The sequence below is a fragment of the Lytechinus variegatus genome, chromosome 17, assembly GCF_018143015.1.
Source record: "Lytechinus variegatus isolate NC3 chromosome 17, Lvar_3.0, whole genome shotgun sequence".
In the NCBI taxonomy this organism is placed as follows: Eukaryota; Metazoa; Echinodermata; class Echinoidea; order Temnopleuroida; family Toxopneustidae; genus Lytechinus; species Lytechinus variegatus.
In genome coordinates this window covers 13856665-13879042 of record NC_054756.1, presented here as the reverse complement: position 1 = coordinate 13879042, position 22378 = coordinate 13856665, and the positions used below count along the sequence as shown (strand labels likewise).

General features: G+C 35.9%; 1 protein-coding gene across 1 annotated transcript in view; it reads left to right on the top strand.

The window, feature by feature from the left end:
* The window catches only part of LOC121430811 (nuclear receptor-binding protein-like), a 36191-nt gene extending 17821 nt beyond the window's left edge, over nt 1–18370 (top strand). Inside the window, exons 6-14 of the mRNA XM_041628223.1 lie at nt 511–594; nt 3390–3544; nt 4740–4869; nt 5663–5768; nt 6251–6301; nt 7586–7784; nt 8367–8430; nt 8859–8914; nt 9958–18370. Coding sequence (XP_041484157.1) covers nt 511–594; nt 3390–3544; nt 4740–4869; nt 5663–5768; nt 6251–6301; nt 7586–7784; nt 8367–8430; nt 8859–8914; nt 9958–10038 — 926 coding nt within the window. The 3' untranslated portion in view covers nt 10039–18370. The remainder of the gene's footprint in view (nt 1–510; nt 595–3389; nt 3545–4739; nt 4870–5662; nt 5769–6250; nt 6302–7585; nt 7785–8366; nt 8431–8858; nt 8915–9957) is intronic.
* The last annotated feature ends 4008 nt before the right edge of the window (nt 18371–22378 follow it).

The following is a 22378-nucleotide window of genomic DNA, read 5'->3' as shown; positions in this document are numbered from 1 at the left end:
ATTCAAATACTGTAAGACATGTTTGTATGGGAGTGATGTTTTATTATAAACTCTTGTTCAGTCTCCTGAGCTAATGGTGTTGAGGGGTTAGTCTATTGTGCAAACCCTTCACTTATATAAGGAAAGTGATCTGAATATGCAGCCTCAGGTCCCTACCAATTACTTGTGTACAGACTATGAAGTTGTATTTGTGCTAGTCTTGTGTGAAGACCCATTTACATGTATTGCTTGAAGTTTCCATCAGGCTTTGTGTCTGCAGGCTGCCTGGGGGGCCTGTCACAGAAACAGATAGTAGCAGTTGAACGTGAACTCCAATAGTCAAATGCGAGTCCCTACTGCAGTACTTGCATTTGATTTGTTGGGTCCTAGATGCTGTATGATTATCCATGTCTTGTCTTGTCTTGTCTTGTCTAGGGTTAAGTCGACATATGCAGACTTGCTGTTCTCCGCCAACTTTATCTTCTTATTCTTTAAATATTTTATTCCATATATTTGCTTGTCTTTTTTTAGTGGCCCCTGACGCAATAAACAATCATGTGAAGACCTACACAGAGGAGCAGCGAAACATGCATTACATCGCTCCAGAATATGGAGGCAAGTTTGCGGAATTAGTTTGCATTGTGCAATGTCATGCATCATTTTTTTTGTCCTTAAAATTTCCATTTTCTGCACTATTTTTAAAATTACATACCGGTAATCTAATTGATTTTCATTATTCAAATTTTCTTTCAAAAATTATATTTTTCAAGGTATAATCATTAATCCCCTTGGAAAAACAGTGACAGGGCGAGCCAAGGGGGGGGGGTAGTACACCTTAAAGGGGAATCCAGCCTTGGCCATAAGATGTGTTGGGAAGGAAAAAAATAAATCAAACAGAATGGTGAAAGTTTGAAAGAAATTGGACAAGCAATAAGAAAGTTATAGCTGCTTTAAAATTGAGATCACTAATACTATGTAGATTTCAAATTGGCATCTGGGTAAGTAAATTATGACAAGGGGCAAGGACAACTTTCCCATAGGCCATGTACTTTATTATCAGGGATTTGTGGTTTTCTCCTAAGTACCCATTCCCCTGGGGCAGTAATCTAAATATAATACATGTAGTATATTGTTTTATGTCCTCATGAAAGAAAAATATAATTTGAAATAAAACTTTTGGGAAAAATGACATTTTAGCCATAATATGTATTGGAGTACATGGAAGAGTAGTCCTTGCCTTGCATCACTATGACATCCCATATGCGGCCAATTTGAAATCTCCATGGGTATAGTGATTACCAATATTTACAACTTTTAAAAATTCATATCTTTCTTTTTGTTTGTCCAATATTGTTCAAACTTTCACCTATCAACTTGTCTGATTTTTCTTCTCCTTATAAAAACAAGTTTATATTTCGGTTGGATTCCCCTTTAAGGCTCATAAACTGATTTACCCTAAAATTCAGCAGTGTCGTTTGCAAAGTCATTTTCCTTCATATCCAATATCAGATGGAAATCTAATCAGTAGTGTCTATACTTAATTGCCTCATCTTTTATTTCCCGTCCTACTCTATAAAATACCAAGAATATTCCTAGGGGATTTGAATAGTTCAGGTCACTGATTCAGGTTATATGGAAGACAGATAATGAGTGTAATAGTGGTGGCAGATATTAATGAAAATAACCCTTGTTTGATTAAAGTTAGACTTATGAAAAACGCCCTCTTCCACTAGCATACTATATGTACATGTTTGTAACAGGGGTCATATTTTCAATATGTTTGTACATGCTCTAGTATCTATTGAAATCTGTCAAATGTTGTTCATGTTTCCAGCTGTTTATCCTAGTGTAGGAAATAAATAAGGGCAAGAGGTAATTTTTGCCCTCATTACAGCTAAAATCACCCCTAAAATTTGCAAAATGGAATGCTTTTGGGCAATCATCTTTCCTTATAAAGTTGCCAGAAGATCTGCAACAAACAATATTCAGGAACATTTAGAAAAAAAATCAATATTCTTTATACAGCAGAATATTGAGATATGCTTTTACAGCATAATTACCTTTTGAACAAAAAAGTAGCCCTTGAAATAAAAGAATTCCCCCCAAATTCAGAAATCTCACCCTACCAATTTGGCAAAAAAATATCTCCTTAGAAATGAAAATTATTTTCTTTGCCTGGTATATGATCACATCAGTAAGCACTGATAGACACCATTAGACACCTTAGACATCATTAGACACCATAGACACCATTATACACCATAGACAACCATAGAAACCATTAGACACCATAGACAACATAGACAACACACACAGTAGTTCCCATTTTCTGGTAAAATTTACATGTGCATATACCTTTGTAAACTAAGAATAGATCAGACTGTGATTCTATTAACTTGTCTATCTGGTCATTATTGGGTTTGAATAATACATATGATTGGGAGGCGTATGTGTGCACTGCATCATGAATAATTGAATCCCCCAAGAGCTTGTATTTAACCTTCCAGCTAGTAAGTGCACGAAGGAGGATAAACAAGGGTTGCTGACTCGTAGTTTTTTCCTTTGAGAGCTTGTTTAAAGCTTTGATGAAGGGTTCAGGAACCTCAATTATACATTCCACTCAGAAAAAAGTGTAGTCACTCTCAAAATTGTCTTCATCTTTGTAAACATTTGAATCAGAGCTTCAAGGACAATTTTGCAGTGCCTGTTCTCTCTTACATGTATTTTCTTTTTGAAAAGCTCATTAGTTTTGAACTTCTTTCAGACGTTATTTTTATATTATGTAATCTAGAAAATTGTATCGTAAATCCCCCCCTCAAAAAAGAAGTTCAAATAAAAATATATTAAACATTCTTTTTTTCAAAAAGATTTGTTGAACGCCTTTTTCTGATAAGGCTGTTTTGGAATTTTAAGTCTTTACTGGTGACGTTTGCTATTGGAGATACATTTTCTGGCTTGCACCAAGTGACCAGCGGTAGAGTCGCTGACCGGCAATCAGTAGGTGAGAGATTAGAATCCTCACGGTTCCAAGATGTTCTGACGTATTTTTCAGATAGAGCATGTGATCATGTTAAACGGGTGCAAGCTAGTAATTGTATCTCCAAAGTCTGTTTTATCTGACAGTTTTATTCTATTCCTACACCTGTACTTGTCTGCCAATCAAATTCGAGGAAACTTTTCAGGGGCCCATTGCAGAAAGAGTTTCGATCAAACGCAACTCCAAAAATCAAACGCAACTTGACTTTCAACCAACAAAATACGCGTGTTAGGGACTTGCGCTTGATATTTCGAGTTGCGTTTCTATGCAACCCCTTGTGCAGCAGACCCATCCGACAACTCTTCAGGGGACAGATATTGTTAAAACATTCTATCGTCATCAAACAAGGTTTTTCTTTCTTTCTTCCCTTTAGATGGCAATGTTTCAGTGGCTGCTGATATCTATGCGTTTGGTATATGCGCTCTTGAAATGGCCGTCTTAGAAATCCAAGGTAATGGAGACTCCAGACATATATCACGGCAGGCCATAAGGAACGCTGTTGATATGGTAGATGACATTGTTCAGAAGGTGAGAAACTAAGACTATTTTGAATTTGATAGTTACACAAACATGACAACTGTTTAATTAATGTAACACAATGCTTAGCAATGATCGTAGAATATTTTTCTACGATTGATTCCATTGGCTACTATGTACAATCAGTCGTGAAAATCAAGCGTACGATTAATCGCTAACCTTCGTGTTAGGGAACCCAGGTCAGATGAATTTGGTATATCTTTTTAGTACAAAGAAGTGAAGAATTGCATGGGATATTCAAAGTAGGGTAATAGTGCCTTTTTAGAATACCAGCACATCTTCAGATTTTGATTTTGAAATCCTACCTGGATACAGTGCTTACAAATCAAGAGTCTTTCCAGGAAGTGAAAAGGGTATATTCTGTTCAAGAGGGAAGATGAAGGAGTATAACATGCATATAGTATCTTGATGTACATGTTGGTTTGTTGCACACTGTAGATAAAAAGCTTCAATCATTTTAAAAATGAGTTTAAAAAATAAAAATCACCAAATGAAAGAAAACGAAAACTGTGCCTATTTTGATTGCGTTATTATCTATAGTCGGAGGGGTGTTACTGTTTAAAGGGAAATATTCAGAACCTCTGAAATAATCGTTTTGATTTGCAACTTGTAGGAAATGTTGGAATCACTTTTTCAAGAAATTGGTGTTTTTTAATATTTTATCTGTTTCTTATACCGTAATATTTAAATAAAGAAGAAATGAAGGGTTTAGTAAAAATAACCAGTACTACTCTGTTCCTGGGAATAATGTAAGTAATCTAATATTTCTATGTTTCTAAAGGATTTTGGATATAATTACCTTCATCATTTTTTAGCCTTTTAAATGCACAAGCATTTCACAGAAGAACAGGTACTCATTTACCCCACCTTGGAAAAGTTTAGTAAATACGTATTTCTTTGTAATTTTACTTGCTTATTTAGTGCCTAACACTTGATTTATCAGAAGTTAAAACACTCTACATTATGAGTGTAGCCTAATTATGTTAGTTTTCACCTTGTAGCTGTTATGCACTCTGCATTTCAAGGGGAAAATTCCTTCCCTAAACGCATAAGTGTTGCAGGAGGGATATGAACCTGGTACCTTGTGGTTCAAGGTCTCAAGACTTATCCGATCGACCACAGTTGCTGATTTCATTCACGTAGTGCATTTAATAACAATCATTGTGTTATATTTTGTTTGTTTCAGGATTTTCTCCACAGAGCGCTTGATGATGTACAGAGGAGACCAACAGCCAGAGATCTCCTCCTTCATCCGGTTCTCTTTGAAGTTCACTCACTCAAACTACTAGCAGCCCATAGCTTTGTCAAAAATGAAAGTAAGCACACATTATAATGATGGGATGCAAAAGTGGATCGTATTGAAGATAAATGTTGAGAAAAAAAGGAAGATTACATCTGAATAAGGAGACCTTTTAAAGAGGGTAAAGCCTGTCATTGATGATGACAGTAGTTGTATTGGTGATGATGATTGTTATGATTATGATGATCCGGGGCCCGTTGCAGAAAGAGTTGCAATCAATCGCAGCTCTAAAAATTATTCGTAGCTCTAAAAATCACATGTAACTTAATAATCAGCCAATCAACATTGCGCATTTTGGACTTGCGATTCATTTTTTCACTTGCGTTTAAACGCAAGTGAAAACTCTTTCTGCAACAGGCCCCGGATCATGGTGATGATGATAGTGACAATGGTGATGATGAAGATGATGATGATGATGATGAATGATGATGATGAATGATGATGATGAGTGATGATAATGGTGATGATGAAGATAATGATGATGATGATGATGAATGATGAGTGATGATAATGGTGATGATGATGACAATGATAATGGTGATGGTAATGATGATGACAATGCTGCTGCTGCTGCTGATGACGATAATGATGATATATTGATGATAATACTGGTGTGGTGATCAAGATGGGTATGCTAATGATGCTGGCTTGAAAAACAAATGCTTTCTCTCATTAATTCCAAACAAAGGGCTTTTTCTATGCATCCTCTGATTTTACTTTCATCAAATTTAATCTTTATCACTTGAGTCAAATTCAGCAATACACCTGTAGTACCTATAACGGTACGCTATGGACTTCCAATTTTACAGGTTTCCTCCAAGAACACTTATCAGACAAAGAACAGAACAAAGTGCAAAAAGATGATGTAATAGCAACTATTAGACTTCAAGGTCAAGCTGAAGAAGTGCAATGGAGGTAAGCTTTGATTTCTTCCAGACTCTTTCCACAACCCCCCCCCCCCCCCTTTTATGGCAACCCACCAAGGTGCAGAATTACAGATAGTTGCGATTGATATGATTGATTGCATCTATGGAAAGCCTGCTAGTGCTACTCAAACATCTAGAATGAGAACATCTTTTCAAAGAATACATTCCGGGGGGGGGATAGGGGTGTGCAGCTCCAAAATCTGAAACCATGAGTTGAATAATAACTAGATTGCCCTTTGCAAATGGAGGTTTTGGGAACTGGAATTTAACTTTAACTCTCTTCAGAGAACCGATGCTTGAAATTAGGGGCTTGGGAGCGGGGGAGAACTGGTCGGTCAATGAGAAATGATGAAAACGATATGCTTGGGAACTGAAAAATTAGATGTTGTTCTAATACATGTATAATAAGTTAATTTCAAAAAGCAGAATTATATTGTTATCTTGTTTTATTGTATTTTTTTTCTATTAAAGAGTATCTCAGGTGCCTGCTTTGGAGTTAGAAAAGTTCTTAGAAGAAGTCAGGTTTGTCAACTCATCATATTTTGTTTCATTCATTCATCCATTAAAAATAATAATAATAAAATGCAAATATAAAGAATAGTTATTTGTCAGAAATGAGGAAATCCTATCTTGAGGGCAAACAGAGGAAAGCAGGAGAATAAGAGCATTGTTTCAGTTTTCTTTATAGCAAAATGAAAAATAAACTATAATCGATGGGGTCTTTTGTGTTTGAAATATACTTGTGTATTGGGTCTTGTGTCCCATGTTAAATAACTTTTGGGAAAGTAATAAAATAAAGGAAGTAGACCCTTTTTTGAAGTAAATATTAGATGAATACTGATTGAAAGAATCAAGGAATGCATTTTTTGGTTGATTGATTGATCGAATGTTGTATAAGTTAGAGGAATACAATGGAAAGAATAGAATGAACGAAAGAGAGGATGGATATATGAAAATGAAAGGGAATGAAAAGAGTCAGACATCACAATTAACCCTAATACACCCGGGGGGGGGGGGCCATAATGGCCCCCCCCCCTCAACAATTTTCGCGATATATCTGCTGCGCGAAATTTTTTCACCTCGCAGCTCACTGACTTTTTACATTCAAGTCTCGCGCAAATTTTGAGACCAAATTTGTGACGCCCGGGTACGCGGTTACGACATTACGCAACATTATGCAAGTGCATGTCAGACCCAAAATTGCTCATAAACGTGATTTCATGTACAAATCCAATGCAAATTTAGTATTTAGCCAAAATTCATAAATGTTTCATTATTTCTACTTTTACTAATTAAACTTAATTAATTTTGCCTTGTTTATGATCAGAATTATGTCTGGAACAATTTCCATTGAAAAAACAATAAAAAACAAAAAGTAAAAAAACAAAGAAATACATAAGAAATTCATAAAACAATAAAATACATAAGAAATTTATTTCCAAACCAAAGTTTTTTTGAATTACGATTGTTAAGAATGCTACAAAGAAAATTTTTACCAAAAATTAGCATTCTAGGAGCTTTATTTAGTGAATTAGAGCAAAAAGTATGATTTATGCATAAATTAGCATAATTAATTCATATAAAATAAAATCTCATTATTTTGGAAAATTTTACCATACAGCCTTGTAGATTACATCGCACACTACCAGCGTGCAAATTTTTGCGTCGCTCGCGCGATCGGCGGCCGAGATCTTAAAGGGGGGGCCATTATGGCCCCCCCCGGGAATGACAAGAATCAAAATACCCCGGGAGATTTAGGGTTAAAGAGACCAACTTTACCTAAATTCTTATTTGTTTACTCAACAGGAATGGTATTCATCCATTGACGGCCTTCGCCATGAAGAGGTCTTACCCGGTCAAGATACGGCCTCAGAGTCCAGAGACGCAGGAATCGGTCAAGAGTGCCACACCAGAACCGATTGATATGGAAAATAGGAAGATCACTATGATGCAGTGCGATGTCAGGCAAGGCAAGGAAGGAGAGGAGAGTCCAACGAATTTGCATGTGAGTTTGAATGACAGACCTGCCAGCAGTCCTGAATTTAGCAGGATTATCCCCATTTTCAACTTTCAAAATGGCCAAAACTCAGGACGTCCTGATTTCTGAAATTTTATATGAGAAATGAAAATTGTGGGAGAAATCGCCATAGACCCATGCATGCATCCCAGTCCTGAAAAACATTTCAATAGCTCTGTCATTTTAGGGTTAAAGTTGCTGAAATCCAGGAGTTTTTGAGGGTAGTGCCTTCTTGACCCCCGGACACTGGTGTCCAGAATTTACATTTATAAATGTTGGCAGGTATGGGACTACTTTCTCTGAGAGACCAATTTCTTATGTAACTTAGATATCTGCACATGTGTTGCCATGAAACGGATGATCACACTTTGTGAAATTTTGAAATCTAAACCAACAGCCAGCTCACTGAAGATTTCCAATGCAGATAGATGCATGCGAGAACTTTTATCTATGTAAACACTTCGATGATCATTTCATTGGATTCTGAAAAGATTGTTATATAATATTGCGAATATTAATTTAGAGTTCCTGATTATATGAACGTTGCTTATTTTTACTTTTGAATGACAGTTGGAACTGTTGTTGAGGCTGGATGATACGATGAACAGACAGTTGAGCTGTGAAATTACCGCAGGTATGTAACAACTTGATAGACCCTCTGCATGTGGTATCACATGGACCAAGAGCCTGAAGTGCGCCCTCACTCAGAGGACAGGCATGGTTGCTAGAGGATATTCATTCACATGCAATCGTGAGCAGATATGACCCCACCCTTTATGAAATTCAGCCAAAATTGAGACACTCTATTCTACAAATTATTATCCTTCAAATCTTACTTATCTTTTGGGTATCAAGTCCATAAAAATTTGATGCGGAGTGACTGGCTTGCTGCATGTATAATATTAAGCCACCTGCTTAAAAAAAAAGAAGAGGCAAAATACTGTCAATTTTTGTAAAATGAATTCTGTGTTAACATATGTATTGAAGATTTTTATCTAATGTCCTACATGTGATGTGTCCTGTAGCCATTTTCACAAGCTTTGGTGTTATTGTTTTTGACAGAGGAGAGTCCACGAGTACTTGCTAATGAACTGGTCCAGTATGGCTTCATTAGTGATGTAAGTTTCTGTTTCACATTCAGTTTTCACTTTGTATTATATGAAAGTGGTACATGTAGATTGAAGTCTGTATGTAAAGACAACCAGAGGGAGCAAAGGGGAACAAGTCTCTTACAGGTTTTAATATTATTGAAGGGAAAACCAAAATATTTGGTCTTTGTAGAAAGGTGGTTTTACAGCAAGGGGCTGTTTCATAAAACTGGTTATAACTAATTTGCAATAAATCTACTGAAATCATTAGATTTGACTGGCTGATAGTAAACTTATGATAGAAATTGTGCATTTGTTATAAGAACAAGTCTTTATGAAAGAGGCTATAGGGTTTGATTGACGAATCAAAACCCATGTTTCTTGATCCATGACTCTACATTTAGAAGAAATAGGGAGATTCCATTTATGTATTTGTTCCTTTAATTTGCCTTTTGGTTCATGTGAAAATTTGAAGTACTCTCAAGTCAACAAGGGCCTTACTTTCAAAGGGCCCAGCATAGGATTTTGATGAAGTAATAGTTTTCATACGAATTATACGTGGGTTGTTTAAAGAGAAATTCCAGTAGTTGCAGTAAACACTGATTTCATGAGAAAGCCTGTAAAACAAGGCTTAATTGTCAGTATATCATCGAGGATCTAGATCTGGTACAGTTACATTAACTGAACTTTGTGAAATCTTGAAATCTATGCTGAAAAATGTTCACACCGAAGATCCCAACACAGATAAGCGCACGTGGGACAATGTATAATTATTGCTTAGGGCGTCGGGCCCGACGCCCTACCCGATTCCTGTGCTTATTTGCTGATTTCTCAGCAATTACACAATTTCTTCCAGAATTCTTTGGCACATGCGTTTTATTTATACAAACAGACACGTTGGTGGTCATTTCATTGGATTCTGTACGAACTCATTTTGATATTGTTACCAAAACTAGCATTTACCTTTAATTGACTGAATATTTTTAAGATGAAAATTTCATTGCAGCCGTGGGCTACTTTTAAAATTTGTAACTGTGCAAAGGTGATAACTACTTTTTTTTCTTTTTTTTCAGTTTGACAAAGACAAAGTGGCGGGTATCATTGAGGAGAAGGTGAATACCGTTATACAGGGTGCCATCGCCATAGCAACGTAGCATACGCCCCACCAGTACTACCACTCATCACTGCACCCAATCATGTAAACCACACCCCCATGGCCAAATCAAGCTTCGTCTAATTCCTATCTTGTCATGTGACATGTCATATGACCTGTGTTGGATTGTACAGTTGTACAGTCTGCTCTGTGGTCCGTTAGATACCGCTGTGCCATTATTATATGAGTTCCAACTGCACGTTCAGCATGTGAGTGCGATGACGCACAAACGTTTTTGTACAGGAGGTTCTATTTTGTCGGATGTTGTAGTATATTGGATGCTTGTATGCTGATGCTGTACGGATAGTCTTTGAGCCTATCTCGGCTCGCTGTCTACTATTCAGCTCTGTTACAACTTTTGAACTTGACCAGCAATTATTCCCTTTTTAAAAAGACTAAGGATGGTTCCAGTCATTTTTCCCCCAAGGGCCCGGACACCTAAAGGCAGCATAATGAAACTACCTGGGGGCAAGGATACATCTCGATCAGTACCATTGTAGGAGAGCATTTCTATTGTGTTTCCAGGTGGCGATGCCCCTTCATCCAGGATGTAACCGCTGTTTAGTCATATTCCTTGGAAACAAACAACAAACCGCTGTCCAAATGAGATTTCATAGTGATGTTCCTTGCAAGAGAAGCAGAATGGAAAGAGAATACTAGAATTGTTTGGCATTCTCGTTACACCAGAATAACTTGTTAACATCTCTGCTACCATGTCAGCGCATTCATGCTCTGCCTGTTAACGACAATGGATTGACCATTCGGTCCATTTATAGGTAATGCGAACCCTTTTTTGTTAAACATGCAATTTATCTCTGAACACTACCTTCCTTGCACAGCAAGTGTACAAGTCTTACTTGACTGTTATCTCACTGCTGACATTTGTTGTTGAAATTTTAAAGTTGTATTTTTTTTTGATAAGGTGTTGCATTGAAAAAGATTTAATTAATTGTTATTTGATGCCTTGTTTGAATATGGTGAATTTGATTGCGGGAAATCAGACAAGAAAGAGAGAGAGAAACAGGGGGGGGGGTTATGTGTGTTAGAGCAGAGAGGGAAAGAGAGAAAATCAATATTGAGGGAGAGAGAGAGAGATGAAAAAAAGAGGCAATTCACATGTATATATAACATTATCACTTTAGCTCTAGCATATTTATGCTTCTGTCCATTCCTGCATTAAAAAAGTACCGAAGTATCGACGAGCTATTGCATGATTCTGTGTGAAGTCGGTTTGATATGTAGAAGCCATTTCACAGAGCTTTGATAAAGGGGGGGGGTTGATGATTGCCAGTAATATCAAGCTTAGATTGGATTATTTCTAAGAGGGAATGACAGATGTGTACGGCAAGAAATAATATATTGAAACATGTGTGACGGGAACCACTCACATATGAGACAAGAAAGGTTGTCTTTTTGAGTAGGTGGTCTCTATAGGGAGGTTCTTGTAATACGCTGAAACCTGTATATAAAGACTACCCAAGGGATACAAGAAAAGTGGTCTTTAAGAGCAGGTATTCTCTGTTGACGGGTCATTGAAATAAAGTGAAAATTGCAGGTCTATATCTTTTTCTTATTGTTTTCTCTATCCTTTTTATTGCAGTGGTTAAAGAAGTTCTGAATTTATTTTCTTTGGATGGATTTTTTTTAGAGGAATCAAAGGTGGTTGCTGCATGGTTGAAGATTTTTTTTTTCTTGTGCTATGAAGAGGAAGAAGAGTAAAGAGCTAAATAGGCAAAAAAAAAAGACTTGATGTTACATGACTTTTGGCATACATTAAATGTATGAAATGCTGCACTGTTGTAAAGATGATGATAGACAGTTTAATTTCTAGAGAGAATTATTTTGTGGCAGCTTGAGAAGTGTGTATAAGTAGACTTCTACCATGGAGTTAGGACTGAATTTCGTTCTTTGCTGCACCATACATATTTCTGAACTTGGTCAGCTTGGTTTAACGATCATGCTAAAAGTGTAATGATTTATTGCCCAAGCAGCTCATTATGGGAAATAACAATTGCAAGCTACCCTAGCAGACCAGTGTTAAATAATCAGCCCTAGTATGTTTGCTGTTAGTCTTGGAGAAGCGAAGGAAATTGGTATAGACTGGGGAACCAGAAGTTACCTTGAAATATTAATTCATGGTGCAGGGTGATAGATAGAGATCATGAGACCTGGTAAAAGTCTAGTACTTGGGGTTAATAAAAACTTTAAAAACACAAAGTAAATGATGATCCAGGGCTCGGTTGAATTTGTATTGTCTGAATATTTATCACATACATGTAAGGCCAATAAGCTCGCATGACAGACAGACTGTAATATGCACGTCAATTAGCCTTTTGAAAATTCTGTACGCCCCTCATGATTTGTGATTTTACTGTCTCTTTAATATAAAACCAGGAGCTGAGAACTTGAGGGTTTTGAAACAGGGGCTGCGATGGGAGTGTGGGATTTATACAAAGGCTTATGACTGTCTTTTGGAGACTCGCTGTCGACAGTGCAACAAGGGAGAGGAAAGAATCAATTAAGCTCCCAGACACGACAGCCGTGTGTTCTGGGAGTCACCAATAGGTCACCTGACATTAGCTTGTCATGTGACACAATGTGAAGGTCAGGTGACTCATTATTATGCTGCAGCAGAGGTAGTGTATATCTGTGTGTGTTTGTTACGAGTGTGTGATGTAACACCTGCTTCCATGGCAAGGAGGAAAGAGATAGATTATGATGATAGCAACTGTGAAAGATGTCTGAAGGAGGGTTCTATTTCATAGAGTGAACAAACTTTATGAATTTGAAAAGTTAGAAAGTTTGTCAATTAGGCGCCACTAGGCCATTATGATTTTCATGTTTTTATAGTATTGTAATAAACTATGAGACGTTTTGTGCTTTATCCCCAAAGACAAATGTAAAGGATTCTCAGTTGTTCAGATTTTACATTTTGTGAGACTTTTCATATACGCCGTTATGTTGCTGAAGCGCATGCTGCACAGAATTCCTATTCTACCATTTCTAGGAAGAAGAGATAGTAGCTCACAGAAAATAGCTTTGCGCTACTGAATGCTCTAATTTCTGCAATTTATTTCCTTAAAGAATTTATTTTGCACCATATTCTTGTTTCATCATCGTAGAGATATTCAATTTTTATCGAAACCTAAAAGCTTGATCTGCGATTAAAGGTAGTACCGAACGACTATGACTCACCAATGTTTCTACATTTCAGTGCAATTTTTTTTATTATTTGTTTTCAGAAGACTATTGTTGAAAAGTTGATATCAGCCATAGGTACTTTTCCCCCCCTTTTTTTGAGGGGGGCGGGGGTTGATATTTCGTGTTTTTTGCAGGTGTTACTTTGTAGACAGTACCCATTTCTCAGGCCTTACCGCTTCTATTCTCTATTTTTGTTTATTTGATGCTCATGAATTGATTTATGTAATGTTATTTACTTTGTATACATATACTTATTATTATTCTCTCTCTTCTCTTCATGTATCCTATCGAGCACATAGAGCATTTGGTGAAGTGCCTTTTCCCCGCAGTAACAAAGCGCCTCACCATTGCTCTACTTGCTATGTGTGTATGTTTTATTGTATGATCCATTATGTCTCTATTGCTTGCTTCGTATATATCTTTTGCTGCCTTGATATCTTGTAAGCTTTGAGCCAAATGTAAAGAGATACATAATATTTTCACAAATATTACATTCTAATGAAAGCCAAGTGTTGGAAACCTGAAATTCATTCATTTTTGTAAATTTGAATATTGTTCATTTTCATAGCAAGAATTTAAAGTCAGATGAAATAATTTCCTTCTTTTCTGTATTTCGTATACCCATATTGTATGGAAGATGTTTCTAAAATCGTACACCATATGGTAATTTTGTTTTTATAGATATGAATAAATCTGTTTACACCTCTGTGATGTAACCAAGATAAGCCTTTACACTTTCCTAAAAAGGTACATGCATAGCATTGAAATCTTTATCTCAGTTTCTCTGTGTGTTCCCACCCTTTCCCAAGAGATTAATATTGATAATAATAGGAATTTATATAGCGCCATCTATCTAGAAATATTCTATTCTGAGGCGCGTTGTTATTACCCGGCTTTACCCCTCAAACATATGAAATTAAAGTTGGAACGAAGTCTATATTAAAGACTGTAGCTTCCCTTCTCGATTGAGACAGTTTGCCAGTTTAGGGTCTAGTGATGCCAAGTTTCATACCCGTATGCTCTACTATTCCATAACATCAATTATGTATACATTATGAATAATTATAAAAATATCAATCATATCTACTGTAAGTATGTACAGACCAAGAAATTAAGGATCTTGGGGGTGTTTCACAAAGATTTAAGTATGACTTAAGTCGCACTTAATTGTCGACGCATACATGATATGCAACGCGCGATCGTGTTGATAGATACGCAGTAGCGTGCATCCTCATGACACGTTCTGACCAATGCGATCAGGCCTTTCATACCGTACGCAACTCGGTATTAAAGTGCGACTCTAAGTCATACTTCAATCTTTGTGAAACACCCCCCTTGTTTCACTCTTCATTCTACTATGATTATATAGAAATATTTACTTGTGTACATTCCAATTACAATGTTAAGGTAAAGGGCGTGAATAAGACTCAACCGTGTGTTCATGTATGTAGCGTTACTCACATATGATACTAATCTATGAATTTTTGGTGTATGAATCATATAGTGTTCTCTTCAAACAATTCATGCAATTTGATGATACATACATGTTTATGTGAAATGTTTTGAATATTAACAGTTGATTACATTGCATATTTAATATAAAACGCTTTTGTGTTATTGTATCTCATGCCTTCAAATGAAGTCATCATTCATGCATATATATTTATGCTCTATTGTTTTGTCAGTATTTTATGAGAATGAACAAGGATGATTTCTTTTCGTATTTGTTGATATACTTTACCATATTGCTCTCATTTGATGTTATTTATAGAATGAGGTACCAAAATCTTTGTTTATGACAAATTGCTCTCTGCCAAGTCGTACCCCTTGTCTGTCAGTGAATTTCACCAAGTGCCCAAGCTAGAAGCAACGAGGCTCCATTACCTTATAGGTAATAGTAATTTTACTAAAATGTTTGAAAGTAAATGAAGCATTACCAGACTATTAACATCTGTCCTCTCAATAACAGATCCCCTTTAAAGGACTACTAGGGCCCTGTGACATAAATCTTAGCAAGTGATTATACAATGATCTGTTGCGATTGATTGCATTGGCTACAATGCACATTTAATCATAAAATCAATTTTGTATTCAATTATTAAGCTGTGTATCATGGGACCCAGTGGTAGTATTTCATACAGATGTTTGTAAATTTATAAATAAAAGTTACTCAATATTTGCCCCCAAAATAGAACCTTTACATTATATGGCTCCGAGGGTTCCTGATTTCAACACAAAATTTTCATTGGCGTTCTAAGATCTAATTTCCGACCAAATCAAGCAAGTTTTAACTAAAATAGTCCAGTTCTTCCAATTTGAAATGGCTGAATTTTTTTTTTCATCGTTTCCCTTGCCGCAAGAAAGTTACAACCCAGTGTCTATTACTTTGGAAGAGATGAAAGGGCAGAGATTCTACATGTTTGTGTTCATGGTTTTACATGAGCATTTGTACTGTATATGCATACATACACATATTTCCCCATGCAAATATCAAAATTAAATGGGATGAATTCTGTCCGAATGTGCGTTCCTAACTTTCACACAATCTGGCCGATTTGACATTTCCTGCAGTCACCGTCATACAATGGATAAGTCTATGATTCTCAAGGGGTATCCTACATGTACATGTAAATGGTGACGGGCGGCAGTTTTTATCGTTTACACGTAATGTGTCGACTTGATTTTGCGTCTTGGGCATCATGGAGAGACATAGGAAAGCCGTACAGAGGCCATGATAATGAGATCATGCAGATATCGTATGATGCCTGTGTGCTGATTGTATTAGAGCCCTGCGCTGTTTGTAGAATTCCCCTGGGATGTGTATAACGCTGCAATTTTGACAAACACTGTGTAACTCCACGCTACAGAACATAATTGTAGACCCTGCGATGTTTTGTGAATTCGTGCGAAAATTGCACAAATCGCCAGATTGTATAATTAGCAGGAAACGACCATCCGATGGATACCCTACGATGATTGTAGACCAAATATGAAGGAATATTACAGACCAAAAATATGAAACTGATTAAAGATTTTCTGTCTTCACTGCACCTAAGTGCTCACATGCACTGAATACTGTAGAGCTGAAAGGGGGAATAGCTTCATAGACATATCCCCAATTTATTTAGTGCATATTGTTTCTGTTTACTTCATAATACATGTATACATAAATTGATGAGTGATTGGAAGTGTTATGAGTGACCATGATAGTCTACTTACGTGTACAACATATGAATGATGTGTTTCTTTTGACGGAATTGTGCCTTTAATTTTGATTCCATCTCATTGATTTGATTCATTTTTTAATGTCCTTTTGATGTCTTTTTGAAAAAAAAAAGCAAGTGCTATTTTCTGTTTAACAATGTAAGTCTATTATGGAAGTTGCCATTGGTTTGATATGATATGAAAGATTGTTCTCATTTAATGCGTTGTTTATTAATGATCATCATTGTTATTGTACATGTACAGTAAGGGTTGAATGTTGTTTTTGACTGCGTTCACACTTAAGCCAAATGGGCACGTGTTAAGATGCTGCATATGGATTAGTCTGCAATGTCGTTAAGAAACGTTGCTTATAACTGCTGTGTTCCTACCTGGAGTCATAATTGATTGAGTTTAGGTTTTTAAAAATCAAATCTTTAATTCTCAATAATATCTTATCCAGGTTCATGAAAACAATCTTATTGATTGATCATAGTTGATTTTAAAACTTGATTAAACACTGATCAAAGTAACAAATACAAATCAGGCCTTAATATTAAAGATAAAAAATATACCAGTTGTGGTAACGATCTCAAAATAAGTTCGAAGAGAATCCAATAAGTTAACCACCCAAGTGTTTGTATGTATAAATGAAAAATATGTGCCAAAAGGCTCTGGAATTTCTCACATCTGATATGAAAGGGGGATTTTGAATTTTTCATGCTCAAGCCTGTTTTAAGATCTTATTGCTTTTTTCTAGTATCGATAGTTTCAAATTCAATTACAATAAGTACTAACATGACTAAGAAACCTATGTCGATGCAGTATGCACGTAATCTTTACATTTGCATTTTATCAGTCCAGAGCTGTTCACACGGGCATTTTTTTTACTCTGCCTTTTCTTCAGGTATGAACACAGCAGTTTGTTGATCCCCTTCCCTGTGTCGTTCTATTTGATCCATGTCTTCCTTGTATGCACTCGCCAGTTAAAGCTGACATATTGGATAGCACCATCTGTAGTCTGTATTAGATTAAACAGACAAATTAATAAGCACCTATATTGTATTAAGTCTGTCAGTAATATGTAGCATCCATGTTTTAATCCGATTCTATTTAGTCCCCGACTACGAGCCTAGCGGGGTTCACGTCGCACTCACAGAGATCACCCTCACCCCCTTCCCTCGCTTTACTCTATTTGTTGCACCCCCCTCCCTTAACCAAGCCCTCCTCAAGTTCCCTCTACCAATGCAACATTTTGCACTCTGCACCATTTTCAATGGAATATACATGTAAAAGCATGGAGGTATAATCAATACAACTCTTCGGAATTAACTTAAGATGCAAGTGAAGGCGGTTTTCAAACTAGTATGCAGGCTCGTAGCACAGTCAATCCGTATTTGTAGATATCTCCTTGTATTTGGTATGAAATACCTGAAAGCAATTGTGTAATTATGTGTGCTTCTTGTAGACTGATAGGTATGTAAGTATCGAGTTGAATTCATGGTGCAAGTCATACTGTATCTTCATAAATTCTCAAATTATTGCAGATGTTATCAATATTAATGTCTAACAATGATATTGTTTTATTGTTTACTTTTGGCTCTTAATTATTTAATTTTATTAGTTTGATTTTAAATTCTGACTTCATGTATTGCAAAGAACAATAGCGATACACTATACAGTGCATCTTTCCATACTAGTCGGTAGAAGGTCCATGGTCCAACAAAAAAAAAGAAGAGAATTATCAATGATCTGTCAAAACTTAATCACAAATACAAATGGCCTATCATTGTAAATCTTAGTCTCCCTTTTCATTCGGTATAATTTAGATGACTCCTTGTTCGCGCATGAGTGTGTAAAACTAATTTGAAGATTGGATATTAATGAAGTCAACTGGCAGATGGTATCTGAATTTAAAAAAGAACGTCACATGTAGGGGAAGGCGGGGTAAGTTGAGCATAGGGGCAAGTTGAGCCACCAGCCCCAGGCCAATAATGAATGAGTCAGACATTGCGGTGGTGTCATGTATTGATGACCCATAGCATAACCCCTAACCCCACCACATTGTTTTCAACTTTGAAACCAAAAGTAGTTTTTAGAGGGAAAAATATGAATTTCAGCCAAAAAAGTAAAAAAGAGTGTGAAATAGATAAGTGCTTTATAAACACACACATCTTTAAATATAATGAAGACATGATAACAACATTATTAGTCCATGTATGGATCTTCATTCTTGTCATAGTCTTTTATATATGATGGATGCATACTAAATGTGTGGATACAAAATTATCGCACTAAGTTCGCACTGGGGTAAGTTGAGCCAAACAGCATGGGGCAAGTTGAGCCATGGTAATTCCTGTGGTAATGTATCTTAAAAAACAAACAAACCGTAAAAATCGATTGAAATGCTGGCTGAAAGGAGCAAATTTACATGACTGCTCTTTTCCTTTTAAAGAATATTAGTATTTATAGAGAATTAGCAAGTGAAAAGAATTTAAACAAAAAAGTGACATGCTGGTTCTCCCCTCATACATTTTGTACATAGTTTTTGTGGCTCAACTTACCCCAGAATGTGGCTCAAACTTACCCCATATATGGGGCAAGTTGAGCTATTTGAGATCGTTTTTTTCAAAGGTCACAATGACTTTCAGTGTGGGGATAGAAAGTTATATATAGGTGGAAAATATTCCAGAAGAATCAAATTTTAAGGAAAGGTACTTATTTTGACAAGATTATTATTCATATCAATTCTAACATGCAAAAAGCAAAAAACTGTCACAACTTACCCCGCCTTCTCCTACATGTAAAAAGTTCAATATTTGCTCTGTAATTTGTTATGGTAACCTCAATTGAAGAAAACGGATAAGAAACAACTCTAATTCTCTGTCGCATTGAATTAATGCTTGTTTTTCCTTAATTTCTTTAAACATATATGTTTTCACCATTGCTATCTCACAGTTAAAAGATTTCATGCATAGCTGATCGTCACCAAAATAGTGTGTTTAGTCTGACAGTTAAGTCCGACAGCTACATGTAGCAAGTTAAGTCTTTGTTTTGTAAATTATTTAGATTTAAGCATTATTTTTTTAAAGTAAAGAGAACTTTATATTTCTTTACCATTTTCTGTGATTAAAGTATCAAATTAAAGAATATGTGTACATTTTAGACTTGTGAATTTCTTTTTGAAAGACAAAAACTACACGCAAATTGACTTTTTGGTATCCTTTCTTCATATTGTTATTACTCATGTGTGAATAAGAAATCTTCTATGTTATACCAGGTGAAAGAGGAGATTCTATTAAGTCCTGACTAATGATTGATAATTTTTCTTTTCTTGTATTTTTTCGCACTGTATTTACAAATTCAAGCGAAATTAATTTCTGGCAAGTTGTCTTCAATGCAAATCAAATTGCAGTTGAACATTTATTCTTAGAAAATAAGTTTGAAATGTAACATATGAATTATAAAGGGCATTCTTAAGTACCTTGTAGTTGCATTAATTACAAAGTAACAGTTATTGTATTTAGATATACCATGCAGTAGTACCGTAGTATGTTGTCTATACATGTGTTATTGCAATACAACGGAACAATGCAAAGGATAAGCCAGTTCGTAGTTTCTTTCTGTGCATGATCAAAAGATTCTGCGCATGATCAGAGGAAGGTCATTTGTACTAAAATGACATGGTGGTTTAAAATCTAATGAGATAAGCACCTGCATTGATCTCTTGATTATTCATATATTCTTTTGAATTTTGTTTTTCATTTACATCCCAAAACAACAATGCGTCCACGAACGACTGGTATTTCACAGTTTGCCAAGTACATTGTGCAACATGCTATGATATGCATTCAAAGTAGGAATGCAACAAATACCTTCATAAAGTGTTCATTGGTGTGCTATTCTAGTCACCTGGTCTATTCAATTTCTTCGTCCTGCTATGTAAGGCATGCTTACGAAATATCTTGCTTTGAAATCTGCCTATCATAGTGAAAGAAATGAAAGGTCATTTGACCAAAATTGTACCATAAGTAACTACGAACTGGTCTATTGTAAATAATTGACTTTCTCTTTAAAGCAGCACTAAGGGATGAAAAGGAAGTAAATATATCATGTTTTTTTTTTCTGGAATCGGGCCTCTATTATTTTTGTATAATTTGTATGAAATGTGAAAATTGCAAGCATTGTTGCAAATTCATTAGCCCCCCCCCTCTCTCTCTTTTCCCTCTCCTCTCTGTCTCACTCTCAACCTTTATCTCACTCTCTATTCTTCTTCTTTTAGGACATGGTGCTATTTGTATTTCTTTTCAATTTCTTTTTCATTTTCAGTTTTTGTTGCCTTTTCCTGAATGTTTTTTTTTTTTTTACAAACCAAAGGTGGCTCATGTGGTTTCCAACCAAAATTAGGACCAGGGGCCCATAACACAAAACTGAGCAATGATCGCAGAACATTTTTCTACGATTGATTCCATTGACCGCAATTTACAATCAATTGTAAAGATCAAGATTACGATCAATCTCCAACATTTGTGTTACGGGACCCTGAAGATGCTCTCTTGAACTTTACCAAAAGTAGATAAAATATATGTATCAAAGTCGTTACAATCAAATTGAATGTTGAGGTGCATACATTCAAGAAAGATTTAACCCCCTACCAGAAATGAATTGATTTTGAATATGTATTTTAAAATACTTTTTGAGGAATAAAAAGTCATTTTAGCCCAAGAATAGGCATAATGCACAACTTGTAAATTTTCTGTTTACTTTGCTATTGTTATGTGCCTTCGGCAAGGATTAATTATGGGCAAAGCTAGTTATACATTGCCCTTTAAATAAGCAGCTCTTCAATATTTTTTGGTCGACGAATTATCAAAATTATTGGTGGTTTGGAAAGTTTAGAAATAAATTTAGATTTGGATTGGAAAACATACCATCTATTTGGATCCTGCATATTGCCAATGTAAAGGAATTAGTGATTGCTTTCAATTACTGTTTCCGCGTGATTATGACTGCAGGATTATATATTTTTTTCTTATAATTCTCACCTCTTGAGGGTGAATTTATGATTTTGCCAAAATACAGTTTGTCTTCATGAGCACTGTACGGGCATAGCACCTTGGGTCTGTAACACAAAGCTTAGCAGTCGTAGAACATTTTGCTACGATTGATTGCCCCGACTACAGTGTACAATCAATCCTTAAAATCTAGTGGATGATTGATTGCTAACCTTTGTGTTACGTGACCCTGGTCTCAGTTTTGTTAAATGGCTAGCAGTTTTTTTCTCTTCATTGCTCCTCTTCATTGCTCTTACTAGCCATCTATGTACCCTATAATGGCTTGCACTATTGATATTCTGTATGGTTAATACATATGTGCTTGTGAATATAATGCATTTATGGACAACCATTAATGTACATGTAAGATGTATGATTTAAAAATGTCTAATAATCTTAAGATGCAAATAAAGTACTCAACAAAATCAAGTTCCTTTGGCAATTTTTTGTTTTATTTATAACCTGTTCAACATAATGAAGCAGGCATAACGGTCAAATTGACTCCAATCCCATCATTCTCTATGTGATTTAATATGTAGATGATTGGCGTTGGTTTGGAGATATGACTGCAATAAAATGGTATAGGCCTACATATGACATGTATAGAATACCAAAGTGAAGGTGCCACAAGATAATCCTTTTGGCAGTTCAGCCATTGTGATACAATGTTTTGGTAGATCATGATGCAAAACCCTACCATGGGGGCCGCAGAAATGACCTCATGAATACATAATTAGCCCCATTTAAGTCGATGTACTATTGGCCTGGTTCAAAATGTTGGGAATCGGGCCAATGGGGCTAATTATGCATTCATGAGGTCATATCTAAGGCCCCCATGGACTGATTCCCACCAAATGCGGGTTGTGTGACCGTGTTTTTCATCAC